Source organism: Mus caroli, chromosome 8 (genome assembly GCF_900094665.2).
Source record: "Mus caroli chromosome 8, CAROLI_EIJ_v1.1, whole genome shotgun sequence".
Taxonomy (NCBI): Eukaryota; Metazoa; Chordata; class Mammalia; order Rodentia; family Muridae; genus Mus; species Mus caroli.
Window position 1 is genome coordinate 1,559,220 of NC_034577.1, and position 16,950 is coordinate 1,576,169.

The 16,950-nt window shown below is 39.6% G+C and overlaps 1 protein-coding gene across 1 annotated transcript in view; it reads right to left on the bottom strand.

Annotated features, from left to right (window-relative positions):
- The window catches only part of Shcbp1 (SHC binding and spindle associated 1), a 46,089-nt gene that overhangs the window by 24,793 nt on the left and 4,346 nt on the right, over window positions 1-16,950 (bottom strand). Inside the window, exons 2-4 of the mRNA XM_021170314.1 lie at window positions 6,592-6,759; window positions 6,361-6,476; window positions 3,347-3,555 (exon numbers count right to left, since the gene is read on the bottom strand). Coding sequence (XP_021025973.1) covers window positions 3,347-3,555; window positions 6,361-6,476; window positions 6,592-6,759 — 493 coding nt within the window. The remainder of the gene's footprint in view (window positions 1-3,346; window positions 3,556-6,360; window positions 6,477-6,591; window positions 6,760-16,950) is intronic.

Sequence of the window (16,950 nt, forward strand, 5' to 3'; positions counted from 1 at the left end):
CCATGAAAGGAGTTACAGAGACAAAGTTTGGAGCTAAGACAAAAGGATGACTATTCAGAGACTACCCCACCAGGGGATCCATTCCATAATCAGCCACCACACCCAGACACTATTGCATATGCCAGAAAGATTTTGCTGAAGGGACTCTATTATAGCTGTCTCATAAGAGGCTATGCCAGTGCCTGGCAAATACAGAAGTGGATGCTCACAGTCATCTACAAGATGGAACACAGGGCCCCCAGTGGAGAAGCTAGAGAAAGCACCCAAGGAGCTGAAGGGGTCTGCTACCTTACAGGTGGAACAACAATATGAACTAACCAGTACCCCCAGAGCTCATATCTCTAGCTGCATATGTAGTAGAAGATGGCCTAGTCGGCCATCAGTGGGAAGAGAGGCCCTGTGGTATTGCAAACTTTATATGCCCAGTACAGGGGAATGCCAGGGCCAAGAAGCAGGAGTGGGTGGGTAGCGGAGCAGGGCGGAGGGAGGGTATAGGTAACTTTCAGGATAGCATTTGAAATGTAAATAAAGAAAATATCTAATAAAAAAGAGAAAGATTTCAAAAATATATAGCAAAAGAAAACATAGATAATATTATTAATAGGAGCTTGAAAAAAAGTTAGTTCACAGGTAATCTTTTTCCGTCTCTACCCAACTCAAATATTCTTCTTCTCTCCCATATCATTTTGATATTAGATTATTTCAAGACAAATCTCAGGCATATTAGCCATTCATTTTCAGAATGTATCTTTAAAACACTTCTGCTTCAGAGCCCGCACATGCAAACTTCAAATTTTATACTTCTTCCAAATTTCAAAAGTGAGAGGCAAATTGGTCAAATGCCTCTCACTTTTTCCACCTGGTAAATATATTTAAGTTTCATACCTAGCCCAGATTATTACCCATACCAATACAGTACCAGATACTTATGTCTCATTCACTATACATCTCCTTCAGAGTTTGTTATTTCAAAGTAGAAACCTCGAATGAGCCTCAGCTCCCCATATGACTTATATATCCGTCTGTTTAGATGCTCAACTCCCAGCTGCTCTACTCAAATTCTTTCCTGTTCTATAAATGTCCCCATGCCAGTACAAGCATTTATGTCTGGGTCCACTGCCCACACCTTTTAACTGAACTCCCTCTCCTACCTCCTTCCTTTTGTTTTACAAAAAGAAGCCTATGTTAACTTCTAAATACACAAAGCTGATCATATTTTCCAAACAATGAAAACTTTGCAGTGCCTTTCCAATGTTCTATTATAGAACTGATTAATTGGCTGACAAAGCTATGCACCTTCTTACTTACAAAAATGTCAGATCCAGCACCCCTGGACTATGTTATGATTGTGCAGGTCTTTCAGTATCTTAATATCACAGACATCCTGGACCCGTTCTCCTTGCCTAGGTAACCGTCCTGACTCAAGTTTATGTGTTACTTTCCTAAGAAACAACCATAGGATAACAATTTCAGTATATTGATTCTAATTTGTACTCATTGCCGTTTCCAGTCATGTATGTAAGTCTGGGTGATAACCACTTTTTTATTTTGTTTTATTTTGTTTTAATATTGAGTACTCAATTGGTGTAAAATAAAAATCTCTAATTCCAAAGACAAATCTGAGCACAGTGAGTCTGGGCTAGGGGGGACTCAGGAAACCAGCTTTAGCCACTAAGGGTAGAGAAATTAGAAAGTACCCTTTAGACTGTAAAACACCAAACAATATTACTGATATCACCAAACCTTCCAATTCCTGAAATGTACATCTAATTTTATTATTTTTAGTATCTTTTCATATATATGTTTCTTTGAAATTTTATTTTAGTAAAATAAAATTTGTGAAAGACAAATTTGTTTAGACAAATAAGGCTTAATCATAAAGAATGAGTATATCAGTGCCTATTATATCAACGCATAAGAGCTGTATTTATATTATATACCTTAAAGAATACAAAACAAATACAAAACAAAGGACAAATATACTAGCATGTACATAGATTATATAGAATTTGAAAACAAAATGTTGGGGCTGGAGAGATGGCTTGGTGGTTAAGAGCACTAACTCCTCTTCCAGAAGTGCTGAGTTCAATTCCCAGCAACCACAAGGTGGCTCACATCCATGTGTAATGGTATCTGATGCCCTCTTCTGGTGTATCTGAAGACAGCAACAGTATACTCAGACATAAAACAAATAAATCTTAAAACAACAACAACAACAAAAACAACACCTTCCCCCCGCTAAAACCCCCAAATGTCTTTATTATTAAATAATAATACAATTTTCTTCTTTTACTCAGCAAATCAGATTCCGATTTTAGAGTCCAATTAAAGATAGTCATATACATCCGTTTTAAGCAAAATTTCTTATACACACACACACACACACACACACACACACAGACAGAGAGAGAGAGACAGACAGACAGACAGACAGAGACAGAAATATACTATAACATGAACTATAATAAAAAATTTATCTGAAGTAATTTTAAAAGCATACCAAGAGGTGGTTCATCAGCTAAGAACACTAACTGATCTTGCAGAGGACCCATGTTTCAGTTCCCAGCACCAACATCACAATGACTCTGCAACTCTAGCTCCAGGAGATCTAAATGCCTCTATGTTCACCAGGTGTACATTTATATATGTGGTGTACATTTAAAAGTGTAGGCAAAATACCCATCCACATAAATATTTTTAAAAAATAAAGTATATTTAGTGATCTAGATATTACACACATTATTTCATTTAAAGGGACACCACTACCCACAAAAACAAGACACAGGAACACATCCTCTAAGAACCTCCAAGGAAGCATGAGAAAATAGTCTCTCTGCTTAGACATAGTCTTGAAAATGATGTATACTATTTCAACTAGTAGTATACAACTTTTTTTTATTTTCTTACCTTCCATCCTTTTTTCTGTCCTATTACATTCAAAATGTACCAATCACAAGCCTTAGCATCCATGACGTTTAAGTCAGTTTCTAAATCAATAAGAATCAAATTAAGAATTCTTTATCTTTTGTAAATATTTGAAGAATTTTAACGATAAACAAGAATTTCATGTACTATTTTTTCAACTTTTTTTCTGGGTTTGAAGTGATAACAGGATAAAAATTTAAGATATCAAGATTTTTGTTTTTATTTTTAAAAGATTTCCTATGGCACTGATAGTAAAGACATTTTCTAGTATGTATGAGGGCCTAGGTTCAAGCCTCAAGAAAGGATTTAAAAACAAAAAAGGAAAGAAAAGAGAAGAAAAAAGAGAAAAGAAAAAAAAGATTTATTTCCATTAAATTGCAGTTTTGGCTACAAGGTTACATCTATGAGTGTTCCTTTCTACCTGACGTGCTCAATTGCAAGTGCCATCTGGTGGAATTCATGTGAGTCATCTGATACCACCCACAACTCCTGCAGAGGCAGATGAAATTCCTTCAGGTCCAAAAGCTCCTTCACATTGGCCAAGGTAAACGTGCTCAATTTAGATTCATAGACGCATGGCTCTGCAAGCCTTACGACCGCCTTCAGGGATGGAAAGTCCACATTTGTAACCTGAAATTCAAAACAATGTGGCTCATTTTAATACTCAGAAATCAAAGTGGAAACTCACAGTATAAAATACTATTTATAATCTACTTTTAAAAAGTAAGTAATGTGTCAGCGTGCCTTTTAAGGACAAACAAAACAGAAATGGCTTTTATCCTCAGAATATAAATCAAGGAGAAAAATAAACAGGAGGACTTATGGGTAAGATCTCACCAAAGGAAATTGCTTTGGTGAGACAGTGAAAGAAATCACTTAGAATTTTCAAAATGAGAATATTAAAAAAAAAAAGGAGGATCAGCACTAGAAATTAAAATAGCAGTGCTAGAAAAACTGAAATGTACTGAGAAAAAGATAGGCAACTCAGTTCCCTAGCAGTGGGAAGGAAAACAGGAGCCTCCTTCAAACGGTAATCCAGGTGTTGCTGGTAAAGAGAATGAGAGTCTGACTTTCAGAAGAAGACCACAGGTTTTTACAAACATCAAAACCAGTTTTGAGTTTCGGTGAAGCATGATTCTCCAGAATTTTACTGTTACTCTATATGACTGGGAGGGCACAGGCCCTGCAAAATGTTACTTATTTAGAACTGAGCTAAAACTGGGACCTCATTATGAGAAACAATTATAATAAAGAAAGTCTGAATTTAACCTGCCACAACTCCAGATGATAGACAGACAGCTCTGGATCCCAGCTATAGAGAGCAGAAAAGCCCGATGCTGGAAAGCAGAAAAGCGCCAGCAGCAGGAAGTTCTATTCAAATAGTGAAGTGCACAGAGAAAAGCAGTCCCATTCTCAGCTGCCAAGAGCAGAAGGAATCAACTGAAAGTAACCCTAGAGCTCCACTGCCCTAAGCCTAAACGCAACAGGGCCATCAACCTGTCGCTCACCACGGGGAATGTTCCAGAATGTTTCAATAGTCTACTTTACTTGCATCTCTCCAGCAATCTGATGAATCTGATGAATATTAAAAGACTTCTAATGTACAACAAGCTAGACCTATATAAGAGTTCAGTGCTGCAGTTGTTTCTTACATTCTTAAAACATTTGAGAGATAACTCCCAAGTAGAACATTAGTTACCGCATGGGTATAAAGTGGAAAACATCAAGAGATCGACACAAATCTGCACAGTCCACAGGTAACACAAAGATAAACTACTAAAGTGAAGACATATCTGGTGGACTTCAGACACTGTAAAATATAGGTTCAACACCAGCAGAAGCTGAAGGAAATAAAAGGTACAGAAGCCCAGTAACCATCTACCTCTCCCATCCTATGCATATGACGTTTTCCAGTTTTCAAGGACCTAGAAAGAAGCTGTTCCAACATTATTTATTATTACGATTATTATTATACCCATTATATTTTGCTGTCCCCCAGCCTTTTGTCTTTATTACAATATCAGATGTATTTTTATTTCATTTATTTTTAAAAATGGTTAAAGTTTTAAAAAGAATTTATTACTTCACTTCCTACAGTCACCTAACTTGTGGACTTTTTCGTTAGTGGGTAATCTTCTTCCCCTTTTTTTGTCTTGCTCCCTCACTTTGAATTCTGTTCTATAGTTGTAGAACTATTTAATGGCTTTTGTTTAAATAATATTTTAATTTCTACTCCTATCCATATATTTAGGTAATTATGAACTTTTTCATTCCTGAGGGTTCCCCCTCCTTTTTGTGTCCAATCACTTGTTCCTTTCTCTTTTCTCGTCTTAACACTCCTTGACTTTCATCTTCTTTTCATTTATTTGACCTTGCTTCTCTTCTATTTCTTTCTTTTCCCAGCCTCTTTCTTTCACCTCATTAATGCATTAGAGACACATTTATCCTAAATAATCTTTAACTTTATAACACATTCTACATGAATTTTCCCACTGTCTGGCTTATGGTCATCAGTGATGTATTAGTGGGCTTTAATCAATTTTAAGTATATTTCTATATCTTCTACACTTTAGTGTTGAGCTATCAGAACTGTGTTCTCCTCACTGAATGGTATTGGGAATTAAAATACCCAGCTGTCGGAACTGATGAAAGGATTAAATTTAATTGGGAATTAAAACCAGGAAGCTGTTCATGTACGATCTCTAAGTAAAACCAGAAAAGTTATCTAAACCAACAAATGTCTAAATTCCATCACAAAATACACAAGCAATAGGAAAAAGTAAAGTAACAGGAGGCCTCCAAAATAATACAGCTTTTCAACTGCTGAATTCAGATATAGAAATAGGTAAAATACCAAGTGAAGTCATTAGAAATTCTCTGCTATACATTTGTGGTCAAGAATCTAGAAAGAGTTTGGCAAGGCTCAGCAGATAAAGGTGCTTCCTGCCAAACCTGAGTTCCTGGGGTCAGTCCTCTGAATCTCAAAGGTGGAAGAAGAGAACTGACTTCTGTAAGCTGTCCTCTGATTCCTACATAAATATTCAGGTGTGTGCACACAGGCACACACACAATTAATATACATAAACATTTTAAAAAGAAATATGGAATGGAGGAAAATATCTTAATGGAGGCATAAAATAGAAAGAGTAAAGGAATACATGTGATAAGAAAGCAGGAGTCAGAACTAAGTGGAGGGGTGTCTGGGGAGGACAAGTGAGAACAAAGTACGCCACACATGTATGAGGACACCGTGTATTATTAAAACTAGAATGTTTAACCCTTAAAAATTAGTTTAAAACTTCACTATTAAAAATAATTAGTGACTCCAAGGAAGATTAAAAAGAAACAGATTAATTCAATCCATCACCTAGGAAACAAAGTTAGAAACACAGAGGACAGCTTGGCAAAATATATACATAAGAGAATTCAACTTACCTCAACCAACACCTCAAACACATTAGTGTGCCAGACTGCCCACCATCCAGATGGTTCAAGGACCTTTTCCAAGAAGCTGACTGTGAATTCCTTTACCTCAGAGGCCTTACAGTCAGCTACAAATTAAATAAGAATTGGAAATGTATAGATGAGAAGTTAATAAATCCATCCGAGTCCACTTTCTCAGAACTGACAATCTGTGGACAAGCTACTTGAAAAAAAAATACTCACCTAAAATGTAATCTTGATAGGCTTTGAATCGTTCATAAAACAGAAGTTCATTTGTTTGGATAATTCGTGGAAAAGGAGTTTTTCCTTCTGGTATGAGAGTGTTTACAGTAGCACCTGGATTAGCATGATAGCCTTGATCACTGCATGGATCTGCATCCAGGAATAAACCTAAAGCAATATAACACAAAGATTCAACTATCTAGTGTAGAGGTAATGGGCTACACCACTTTGGCTCCCAGCAGGTCGCACTTACACAGGAGCTATCTGGATTCACAAATGGAAGACAGACAGACAGACACACACACACAGACCAGTTAATTTTAAAATGCTGGGCAGTTCTAATTCTTCCCACAGCTAGCATACATTCCCCTCCTGTAACCTGGCTTAACACCTTTTTTATTTTTTAAGATTTATTTTCCATATATGAGTACAGCTCCAACCCAAAGATTTATTTATTATTATACATAAGTACACTGTCTTCAGATGCACCAGAAGAGGGAGTCAGATCTCATTATGGGTGTTTTTTGTTTTGTTTTTTTGTTTTTTGAGACAGGGTTTCTCTGTGTAGCCCTGGCTGTCCTGGAACTCACTTTGTAGACCAGGCTGGCCTCGAACTCAGAAATTTGCCTGCCTCTGCCTCCCAAGTGCTGGGATTAAAGGCGTGCGCCACCATGCCCAGTTTACGGGTGGTTTTGAGCCATCCATCATGTGGTTGCTGGGATTTGAACTCAGGACCTTCAGAAGAGCAGCTAGTGCTCTTACCTGCTGAGCCATCTCACCAGGTCTGGCTTAACACTTCTAATTCTATATTTTATCTTTGTTGCCCTGGCTCCTTCTGGCCAGTTCCCTAGTCTTTGCTGCCCAAGACATTACTGGGCAGCCCTTTCGGGGGCCCACATTCCTTCTGAACCTACATTTTGGATTTTCCTTCTGCAGCTCTAAATCTAATCCATCTCCCTCTGAAGTATGGCAATTCCTGCCTTCCTTTCTCCCAGTTCCTAGTCTGCGCCGCTCTCTCTCCATCCAGCAATTGGCCATTGGTTCTTTACTGATTGATCAAAAACCAATTGCAGACAAGGACAAGTAGACTGCCGATTAATTCAGAGCATTAGAAACAATCCCCAACATCTAGTTATCAGATAGTGTTCCTAATTGCAAATCTATTTAGATAATTCAAACAAAATACAAGCAAGGATTTAAGGATGAAAGCCCTACTTTTTTTTTTTTTTTTGAGACAAGGTTTCTCTGTATAGCCCTGGCTGTCCTGGAACTCACTTTGTAGACCAGGCTGGCCTCGAACTCAGAAATCTGACTGCCTCTGCCTCCCGAGTGCTGGGATTAAAGGCGTGTGCCACCACCGCCCGGCTGAAAGCCCTACTTCTTATGAGCAGTAATATCATTAGTTTTTAAAGCTTAAAAAAAAATCCCTCAAAATCTAAATTATACTTCAATTTAGTAATTTTCAAATATTTTTGACAATTCTGGAAGCAACACTAGTTCTTTTTCAAAGCTAATAGTTATGATTTTAAAGGATTTTTGTTTTCAATTATTTGCATGTGTTTAATCCTGTGTGGGTATGAATAGGAGTTCCAAAGGCCAGAAGTATTGGAACTCCCTGCACCTACTAAGCTGCCCAGCATGGATGCTGGAATTAGAATGTGAGTGATCCACTGCAAAAGCAGTACTGTTAACTACTGAGCCTCTCCAGATCCCAGGATTTTCTTCACTATAATTAGCAGGGTTAGACCAAGTATCTTGTAGCTAATATTTCCTCTAAAACAATTCCATCAATATATATTTTTATAAAGAACTACAAGGGGCTAGGGAGATGGCTCAGCAGTTAAAAACATATTTTGTGGTTTCTGTCTGCATGCAGAGCTGATCCTGTGCCACAGCACTCCATACCTAAATACCACCAGGAGAGAGCTGGTCTCCCAGAAGTGCTGACAAGCCAGTGAGCACAGGTAAGACCACCACTTCTGCTTAGAGGGACCGCCTGGAACCCTCAGGACACAGGAACCGAGGAGCAGCTAGATGGAGAGAAACTTGAAGCAATCCCACTAAAATCAGGAACTAGACAAGGCTGCCCACTCTCTCCCTATCTCTTCAATACAGTACTTGAAGTCCTAGCCAGAGCAATTAGACAACAAAAGGAGGTCAAAGGGATACATTTTGGAAAGGAAGAAGTCAAACTATCACTATTTGCAGATGATATGATAGTATATACTAAGTGACCCCAAAAATTCTACCAGAGAACTTCTACAGCTGATTAAACAACTTCAGCAAAGTGGCTGGATATAAAATTAATTCACACAAATCAGTAGCCTTCCTATACACAAAGGATCAACAGGCTGAGAAATAAATTAGGGAAATGACATCCTTCAAGAAAGTCACAAACTATAAAATATGTTGGTGTGACTCTAACTAAACAAGTGAAAGATCTATATGAAAAGAACTTCAAATCTCTGAAGACAAAAATAAAAGAAAACCTCAGAAGATGGAAAGATCTCTCATGCTCACAGATTGCAGGATTAATATAGTAAAAATGGCCATCTTGCTGAGGCAATCTACAGATTCTATGCAATCCCCATCAAAATTCCAACTCAATTCTTCAGAGTTAGAAAGAGCAATTTGCAAATTAATTTGGAGTTACAAAAAACCCAGGATAGGGAAAACTATTCTCAACAATAAAAGAACTGAGGGAATCACCATTCCTGACCTCAAGCAGTACTACAAAGCAATAGTGATAAAAACTGCATGGTATTGGTACAGCGACAGACAGGTAGATCAATGGAATAGAATTGAAGATCCAGAAATGAATCCACACACCTATGGTCACTTGATCTTGACAAAGGAGGTAAAACCATTCAGTGGAAAAAAGAGAGCATTTTCAACAAATGGTGCTGGTTCAACTGTCAATCAACATGTAGAAGAATGCAAATTGATCCATTCTTATCTCCTGGTACAAAGCTCAAGTCCAAATGGATCAAGGACCTCCACATAAAACCAAATACATTAAATCTAATAGAAGTGAAAGTGGGGAAAAGTCTCAAACACATGGGCACAGGGGGAAAGTTCTTGAATAGAACACCAATAGCTTATGCTATAAAATCAAGAATCGACAAATGAGACCTCATAAAATTGCAAAGCTTCAGGCTGGAGAGATGGCTCAGTGGTTAAGAGCACCGGCTGTGCTTCCGAAGGTCCTGAGTTCAAATTCCAGGAACCACATGGTGGCTCANCTGGAACTCACTTTGTAGACCAGGCTGGCCTCGAACTCAGAAATCTGACTGCCTCTGCCTCCCGAGTGCTGGGATTAAAGGCGTGTGCCACCACCGCCCGGCTGAAAGCCCTACTTCTTATGAGCAGTAATATCATTAGTTTTTAAAGCTTAAAAAAAAATCCCTCAAAATCTAAATTATACTTCAATTTAGTAATTTTCAAATATTTTTGACAATTCTGGAAGCAACACTAGTTCTTTTTCAAAGCTAATAGTTATGATTTTAAAGGATTTTTGTTTTCAATTATTTGCATGTGTTTAATCCTGTGTGGGTATGAATAGGAGTTCCAAAGGCCAGAAGTATTGGAACTCCCTGCACCTACTAAGCTGCCCAGCATGGATGCTGGAATTAGAATGTGAGTGATCCACTGCAAAAGCAGTACTGTTAACTACTGAGCCTCTCCAGATCCCAGGATTTTCTTCACTATAATTAGCAGGGTTAGACCAAGTATCTTGTAGCTAATATTTCCTCTAAAACAATTCCATCAATATATATTTTTATAAAGAACTACAAGGGGCTAGGGAGATGGCTCAGCAGTTAAAAACATATTTTGTGGTTTCTGTCTGCATGCAGAGCTGATCCTGTGCCACAGCACTCCATACCTAAATACCACCAGGAGAGAGCTGGTCTCCCAGAAGTGCTGACAAGCCAGTGAGCACAGGTAAGACCACCACTTCTGCTTAGAGGGACCGCCTGGAACCCTCAGGACACAGGAACCGAGGAGCAGCTAGATGGAGAGAAACTTGAAGCAATCCCACTAAAATCAGGAACTAGACAAGGCTGCCCACTCTCTCCCTATCTCTTCAATACAGTACTTGAAGTCCTAGCCAGAGCAATTAGACAACAAAAGGAGGTCAAAGGGATACATTTTGGAAAGGAAGAAGTCAAACTATCACTATTTGCAGATGATATGATAGTATATACTAAGTGACCCCAAAAATTCTACCAGAGAACTTCTACAGCTGATTAAACAACTTCAGCAAAGTGGCTGGATATAAAATTAATTCACACAAATCAGTAGCCTTCCTATACACAAAGGATCAACAGGCTGAGAAATAAATTAGGGAAATGACATCCTTCAAGAAAGTCACAAACTATAAAATATGTTGGTGTGACTCTAACTAAACAAGTGAAAGATCTATATGAAAAGAACTTCAAATCTCTGAAGACAAAAATAAAAGAAAACCTCAGAAGATGGAAAGATCTCTCATGCTCACAGATTGCAGGATTAATATAGTAAAAATGGCCATCTTGCTGAGGCAATCTACAGATTCTATGCAATCCCCATCAAAATTCCAACTCAATTCTTCAGAGTTAGAAAGAGCAATTTGCAAATTAATTTGGAGTTACAAAAAACCCAGGATAGGGAAAACTATTCTCAACAATAAAAGAACTGAGGGAATCACCATTCCTGACCTCAAGCAGTACTACAAAGCAATAGTGATAAAAACTGCATGGTATTGGTACAGCGACAGACAGGTAGATCAATGGAATAGAATTGAAGATCCAGAAATGAATCCACACACCTATGGTCACTTGATCTTGACAAAGGAGGTAAAACCATTCAGTGGAAAAAAGAGAGCATTTTCAACAAATGGTGCTGGTTCAACTGTCAATCAACATGTAGAAGAATGCAAATTGATCCATTCTTATCTCCTGGTACAAAGCTCAAGTCCAAATGGATCAAGGACCTCCACATAAAACCAAATACATTAAATCTAATAGAAGTGAAAGTGGGGAAAAGTCTCAAACACATGGGCACAGGGGGAAAGTTCTTGAATAGAACACCAATAGCTTATGCTATAAAATCAAGAATCGACAAATGAGACCTCATAAAATTGCAAAGCTTCAGGCTGGAGAGATGGCTCAGTGGTTAAGAGCACCGGCTGTGCTTCCGAAGGTCCTGAGTTCAAATTCCAGGAACCACATGGTGGCTCATAACCACCTGTAATGAGATCTGATGCGCTCTTCTGGTGTGTCTGAAGACAGCTACAGTGTACTTACATATAATAATAAATAAATCTTTAAAAATTTGCAAAGCTTCTGTAAGGTAAACAACACTGTAAATAGGATAAAATGGCAACCAACAGATTGGGAAAAGATCTTTACCAATCCTACATCCAAAAGAGGGCTAACATCCAATATACACAAAGAACTCAAGAAGTTAGATTCCAGAGAACCAAATAACCCTATTCAAAAATGGGGCACAGAGCTAAACACAGAATTCTCAACTGAGGAATATCGATGGCCGAGAAGCACCTAAAGAAAGGATCAACATCCTTAGTCATCAGGGAAATGCAAATCAAAACAACTCTGAGATTACACCTCACACCAGTCAGAATGGCTAACATAAAAATATGCTGAGGATGTGGAGAAAGAGGAACACTCCTCCACTGCTGGTGGGATTGCAAGCTGGTACAACCACTCTGGAAATCTGTGTGGCGGTTCCTCAGAAAACTGGAAATAGTACTACCTGAGGGCACAGCAATACCACTCCCGGGCATATACCCAGAAGATGCTCCAACTGGTAATAAGAACACATGCTCCATAGCAGCCCTATTTATAATAGCCAGAAGCTGGAAACAACCCAGATGTCCCTCAATAGAGGAATGGATACAGAAAATGTGGTACATTTACACAATGGAATTTTTTTTTTCTTTTAGGATTTATTTCTTTTATGGAGCTGTACAGATGGTTGTGAGCCTTCTTGTGGTTGTTCAGAATGGAATTTAGGACCTCTGCTTGCTTTGGTCAACCCGATCACTCTGGTGGGCCCTGCTTGCTGCAGCCCAAAGATTTATTATTATAAATAAGTAGGCTGTAGCTGTCTTCAGACGAACTAGAAGAGGGCGTCAGATCTCATTATGGGTGGTTTTGAGCCACCATGTGGTTGCTGAAATTTGAACTCAGGACCTTCGGAAGAACAGTCTGTGCTCTTGCCAGCTGAGCCATCTCGCCAGCCCACTACACAGCTATTAAAAACAATGACTTCATAAAATTTGCAGGCAAATGGATGGAACTTGAAAATACCATCCTGAGTGAGGTAACTCAGTTACAAAAAGAACATACACGGTATGCATCACTGATAAGTGGATATTAGCTCAAAAGCTCAGAATACACAAGGTTCAATTTGCAGACCCTGTGAAGCCTAAGTAGAAGGAAGACCAAAGTGTGGATGCTTCAGTGCTTCATAAAAGGGGAAACAAAATACTCACAGGAGGAAATAAGGAAACAAAGTGTGGAGCAGAGACTGAAGGAAAGGCCATCCGGAGACTGTCCCACCTGGGGATCAATCCTATATACAGTCACCAAACCCAGACACTATTGTGGATGCCAAGAAATGCTTGCTGACAGGAGCCTGATATGGTTGTCTCCTGAGAGGCTCTGCCAGATACAAATACAGAGGTGGATGCTTGAAGCCAACCATTGGACCAAGTGCAGGGTACCCAATGGAGGAGTTGGAGAAGGGACTGAAGGAGCTAAGGGGGTTTGCAGCCCCATTGGGGGAGCAACAGTGACAACTGGTCAGAACCCCTGGAGCTCTGGGAGACTGGACCACCAACCAAAGAGTACACATGGAGGGACCCATGGCTCCGGCTGCATATGTGGCAGAGGATGGCCTTCTTGGGAATCAGTGGGAAGAGTGGTCCTTGGGCCTGAGGGTGTTCGATGCCCCAGTGTAGGAAGACGAGAATGGTTGGGCGGATGGAGGAGCACCCTCACAGAGGCAGGGGGAGGTGGGAGGGGCTAAGAGGTTTCCTAGGGGGAGACCTGGAAAGGGGAAAACATTTGAAATGCAAATAAATAAAATATCCAAGAAAAAGGAAAAAAAACTTAAATAAAAACATATACTGTTCTTGCAGAAGACCAGAGTTTAATTTCCAGCACCCATGTAGCAGTTCACAATCTCCAATTCCAGGAAATCTGATGCCCTCTTCTGGCCTAAGCAAGCTGTTCCAGGTACATGGTATAAGTGTTCCTGCTTGGATGGAAGGGTATGCTGGGACAGGAATCATACAGCTCTGAGGGGAAAAGGTATCCCAGTGAAAGGGCATTCTGAGACACAGGGGTCCAGAAACCACACAGCTTGAGAGGAAGCATCCTCAGCAGAGATGTTACAGCTCCCAAGAGCGGGTATCACTAGCTGAGCTGAGGAGCTCAGGAGCTTCAGCATCATCCCACTTCTTCAATTCTTCTCTTCATTGCTTCTTGGCTTCTTCCAATAAGAGAGTCGCACTAGACCACAAATCTCATAAAAGAGATTTATTGGAGGGTCCAAGGTGTGGAGGAACAAATCCAGGGATGGCTGCCTCTGCTCCTAGGAGTAGACAGTAGGGAACAGGAAAAAGGGCAGGGCTTATATAGGAATTCTTAGGGGCGGGGGGGCAGAGCTTTTCAAGGCAGAGATTTCTAGATTTAGGATTTGGTACTCTGTTGTTGTTGTTCTTTTTTTGAAAGCTCAGAGATTTTTTTTTTTTTTTTTTTCCTGCTCTGGGATAGGTGGCTTTTTAAAAATCTCCCTTTCCATACACTTGGCTCATGGGTTGGGGTAGGAAGTCTTTCCCAGCCACAGCCAGCTTTGGCAGAGGCTCCATCTCCGTGGAGCTTAGGGAAGCTAGAAAGGAGGTGCTGCCACTGTGGGACAGGTCCTTTGGTGGTAGTTCACGCAGGTTGTAGGCTGAGGCAGGAAAGAAGTTGTACCGTGGACAGTGCCTCACACTGCTGACAGGTGCCACCATTTTGACAGATTTGGCTTCTTACAGCAGTGCTGTGGGCTAGAGTGGGAAGGAGGGGCTGGCCACTACTTTGATAGATTTTGGGCACTGCTTAGGAACTGACTACATGTAGTGCACATGAACTCACACAAACACACATTCACATAAAAATTAATACATCAATTTCTGAAAACCAGTAAAAAACAAAGGAAGTGCATCACTATACGTCTCCAAAGGAGTGCTGAGATCTCTATTTTCTACACTACACATCTGTCAGTGGCCCCTCAAAAATAGAATGAAATTCTTAACGTTGTGTAAGGTTTACCCCATTAAGACAACTAGGTAGATTTTTTAATTCCAGTGACTCTGTGTAAGGCAAGGAATAGAAAATGTAAGCCATTTTAGGCATGAGCTGTATGTAATTAAGCCTCATAAGCTACGATTGGATACTAGCATATTTAATTCTATGTTATTAAAAAAAGGGTTTTTTTTTTTTTTTTTTTGGTTAAGTAGGCAAAGTAATTACTAAATAAACAATGCACATGGTGATTCTTCAGATTGGCAGAGTGCTTTCTTGAAGCTTCAGGGAAGGTATAGGTTTTCTTCCCTTGCCTTATTTCCTCCTCCCATTTCTTCCTTCTTTTCATTTCCTCGTCTGGTCTGTCAGGCCACCAGTATTATTGACCAAAGTATTTCCAAAGGTCATTGCTTGCTGTGGTGGGTTGAATGAGATTCAAACATCTGAATGTTTGGTTCCCAGTTGGTGGTCCCTTTAGAAAAGATTAGAGGTGTGTCATTGTTGGATGAAGTATGTCACTAGGAATGGGCTTTAAGGTTTGTGAGCTCTCATTCTCTCTCAGAACACTGTCATTAGGACAAAATGGCAGCCTATGGAATGGGAAAATATCTTTTCCAACCCTACATCTGATATAGGGCCAATATCCAAAAAAAAAAAAATATATATATATGCATATATATATATATATATATATAAAGAACTCAAGAAGTCAGACATCAACAAACCAAATAACTCAATTTAAAAATGGAGCTAAACAGAGAAATGAAAACAGAGGAATCTCTAATGGCCAAGAAACACTTTAAGAAATGTTCAATGTCCTTACTCACCAGGAAAATGCAAATCAAAATGACTCTGAAATTCCCTTTTACAGCCATCATAATGGCTAAGATCAAAAACTCAAGTGACACCACATGCTGGTAAGGATGTAGAGCAAGGGGAACACTCTTTCATTGCTGATAGGAGTGCAAACTTGTACAATCACTCTGGAAGTAAGTTTGGTGGTTTCTCAAAAAATTGGGAATAGTTCTACCTCAAGACCCAGCTATACCATTCCTGGGCATATACCCAAAAGATGCTCCATCATATCACAAGGACCACTGCTCAACTATAGCATCAGCTTTATAGCCAGTAAATGGAAACAACCCAGATGCCCTTCAACAGAAAAATGGATGAAGAAAATGTGGCTCATTTACGCAAATGGATTACTATTCAGCTATTAAAAAGGATATCATGAAATTTGCAGGCAAACAGAACTAAAAAAATATTATCCTGAGTGAAGTAACCCATACCCAAACAGACATGCATGGTATGTATTCACTTATAAGTGGATATTAGCCACAAAGTTCACATAACCATGGTACAATCCACAGTCCCAAAGAAGCTAAGTAATAAAGAGGGCCCAAGAAAGGATGCTTGAATCTCATTCAGAATGGGAAATAAAATAATCATTGGTGGTGGGTGGAGGGAGAAAACTGAGTGGAAGAGGGGATGGTGAGGGGAAGTGTATGTGGGGGAATCAGGTTCAGGGAGAGTGGGGCATCTCTAGGATATACCAGAGACCTGAGATGGGGGAGGCCATGGAAGGGTGCTACTTACTGGCTCGAACATTGTGGCTTGCTCAGACTGTTTTCTTAAGAGAACCTAGGACCACCAGCTCAGGGACAGCACCATTCACAATGGGTTGTGCCCTCTCCATCAAATATTAATTAAGAAAATGTCCTACCCCTGATAAGATTTTATGGAGGCATTTTCTCAGTTGAGGTTCAGTCCTTTCAGATACTTCTAGCTGTGTACAGATGACATAAAATTAGCCAGCACAGTGACCATCACCCTGAAACATAGCTTTAGGTTACCCCAATGTCTTAGGGTTTACGGCTGGGAATAGACACCATAACCATGGCAAGTCTTATTAAGACAGCACTGTGGCTAGCTTCCATGTTCAGAAGTTCAGTCTATCATCATCAAGGCAAGAACATGGAAGCATCCAGGCAGGCATGGTGCAGGAGGAACTGAGAGTTCTATATCTTAATCTGAAGGCTGTTAACAGAGTACTGACTTCCAGGAA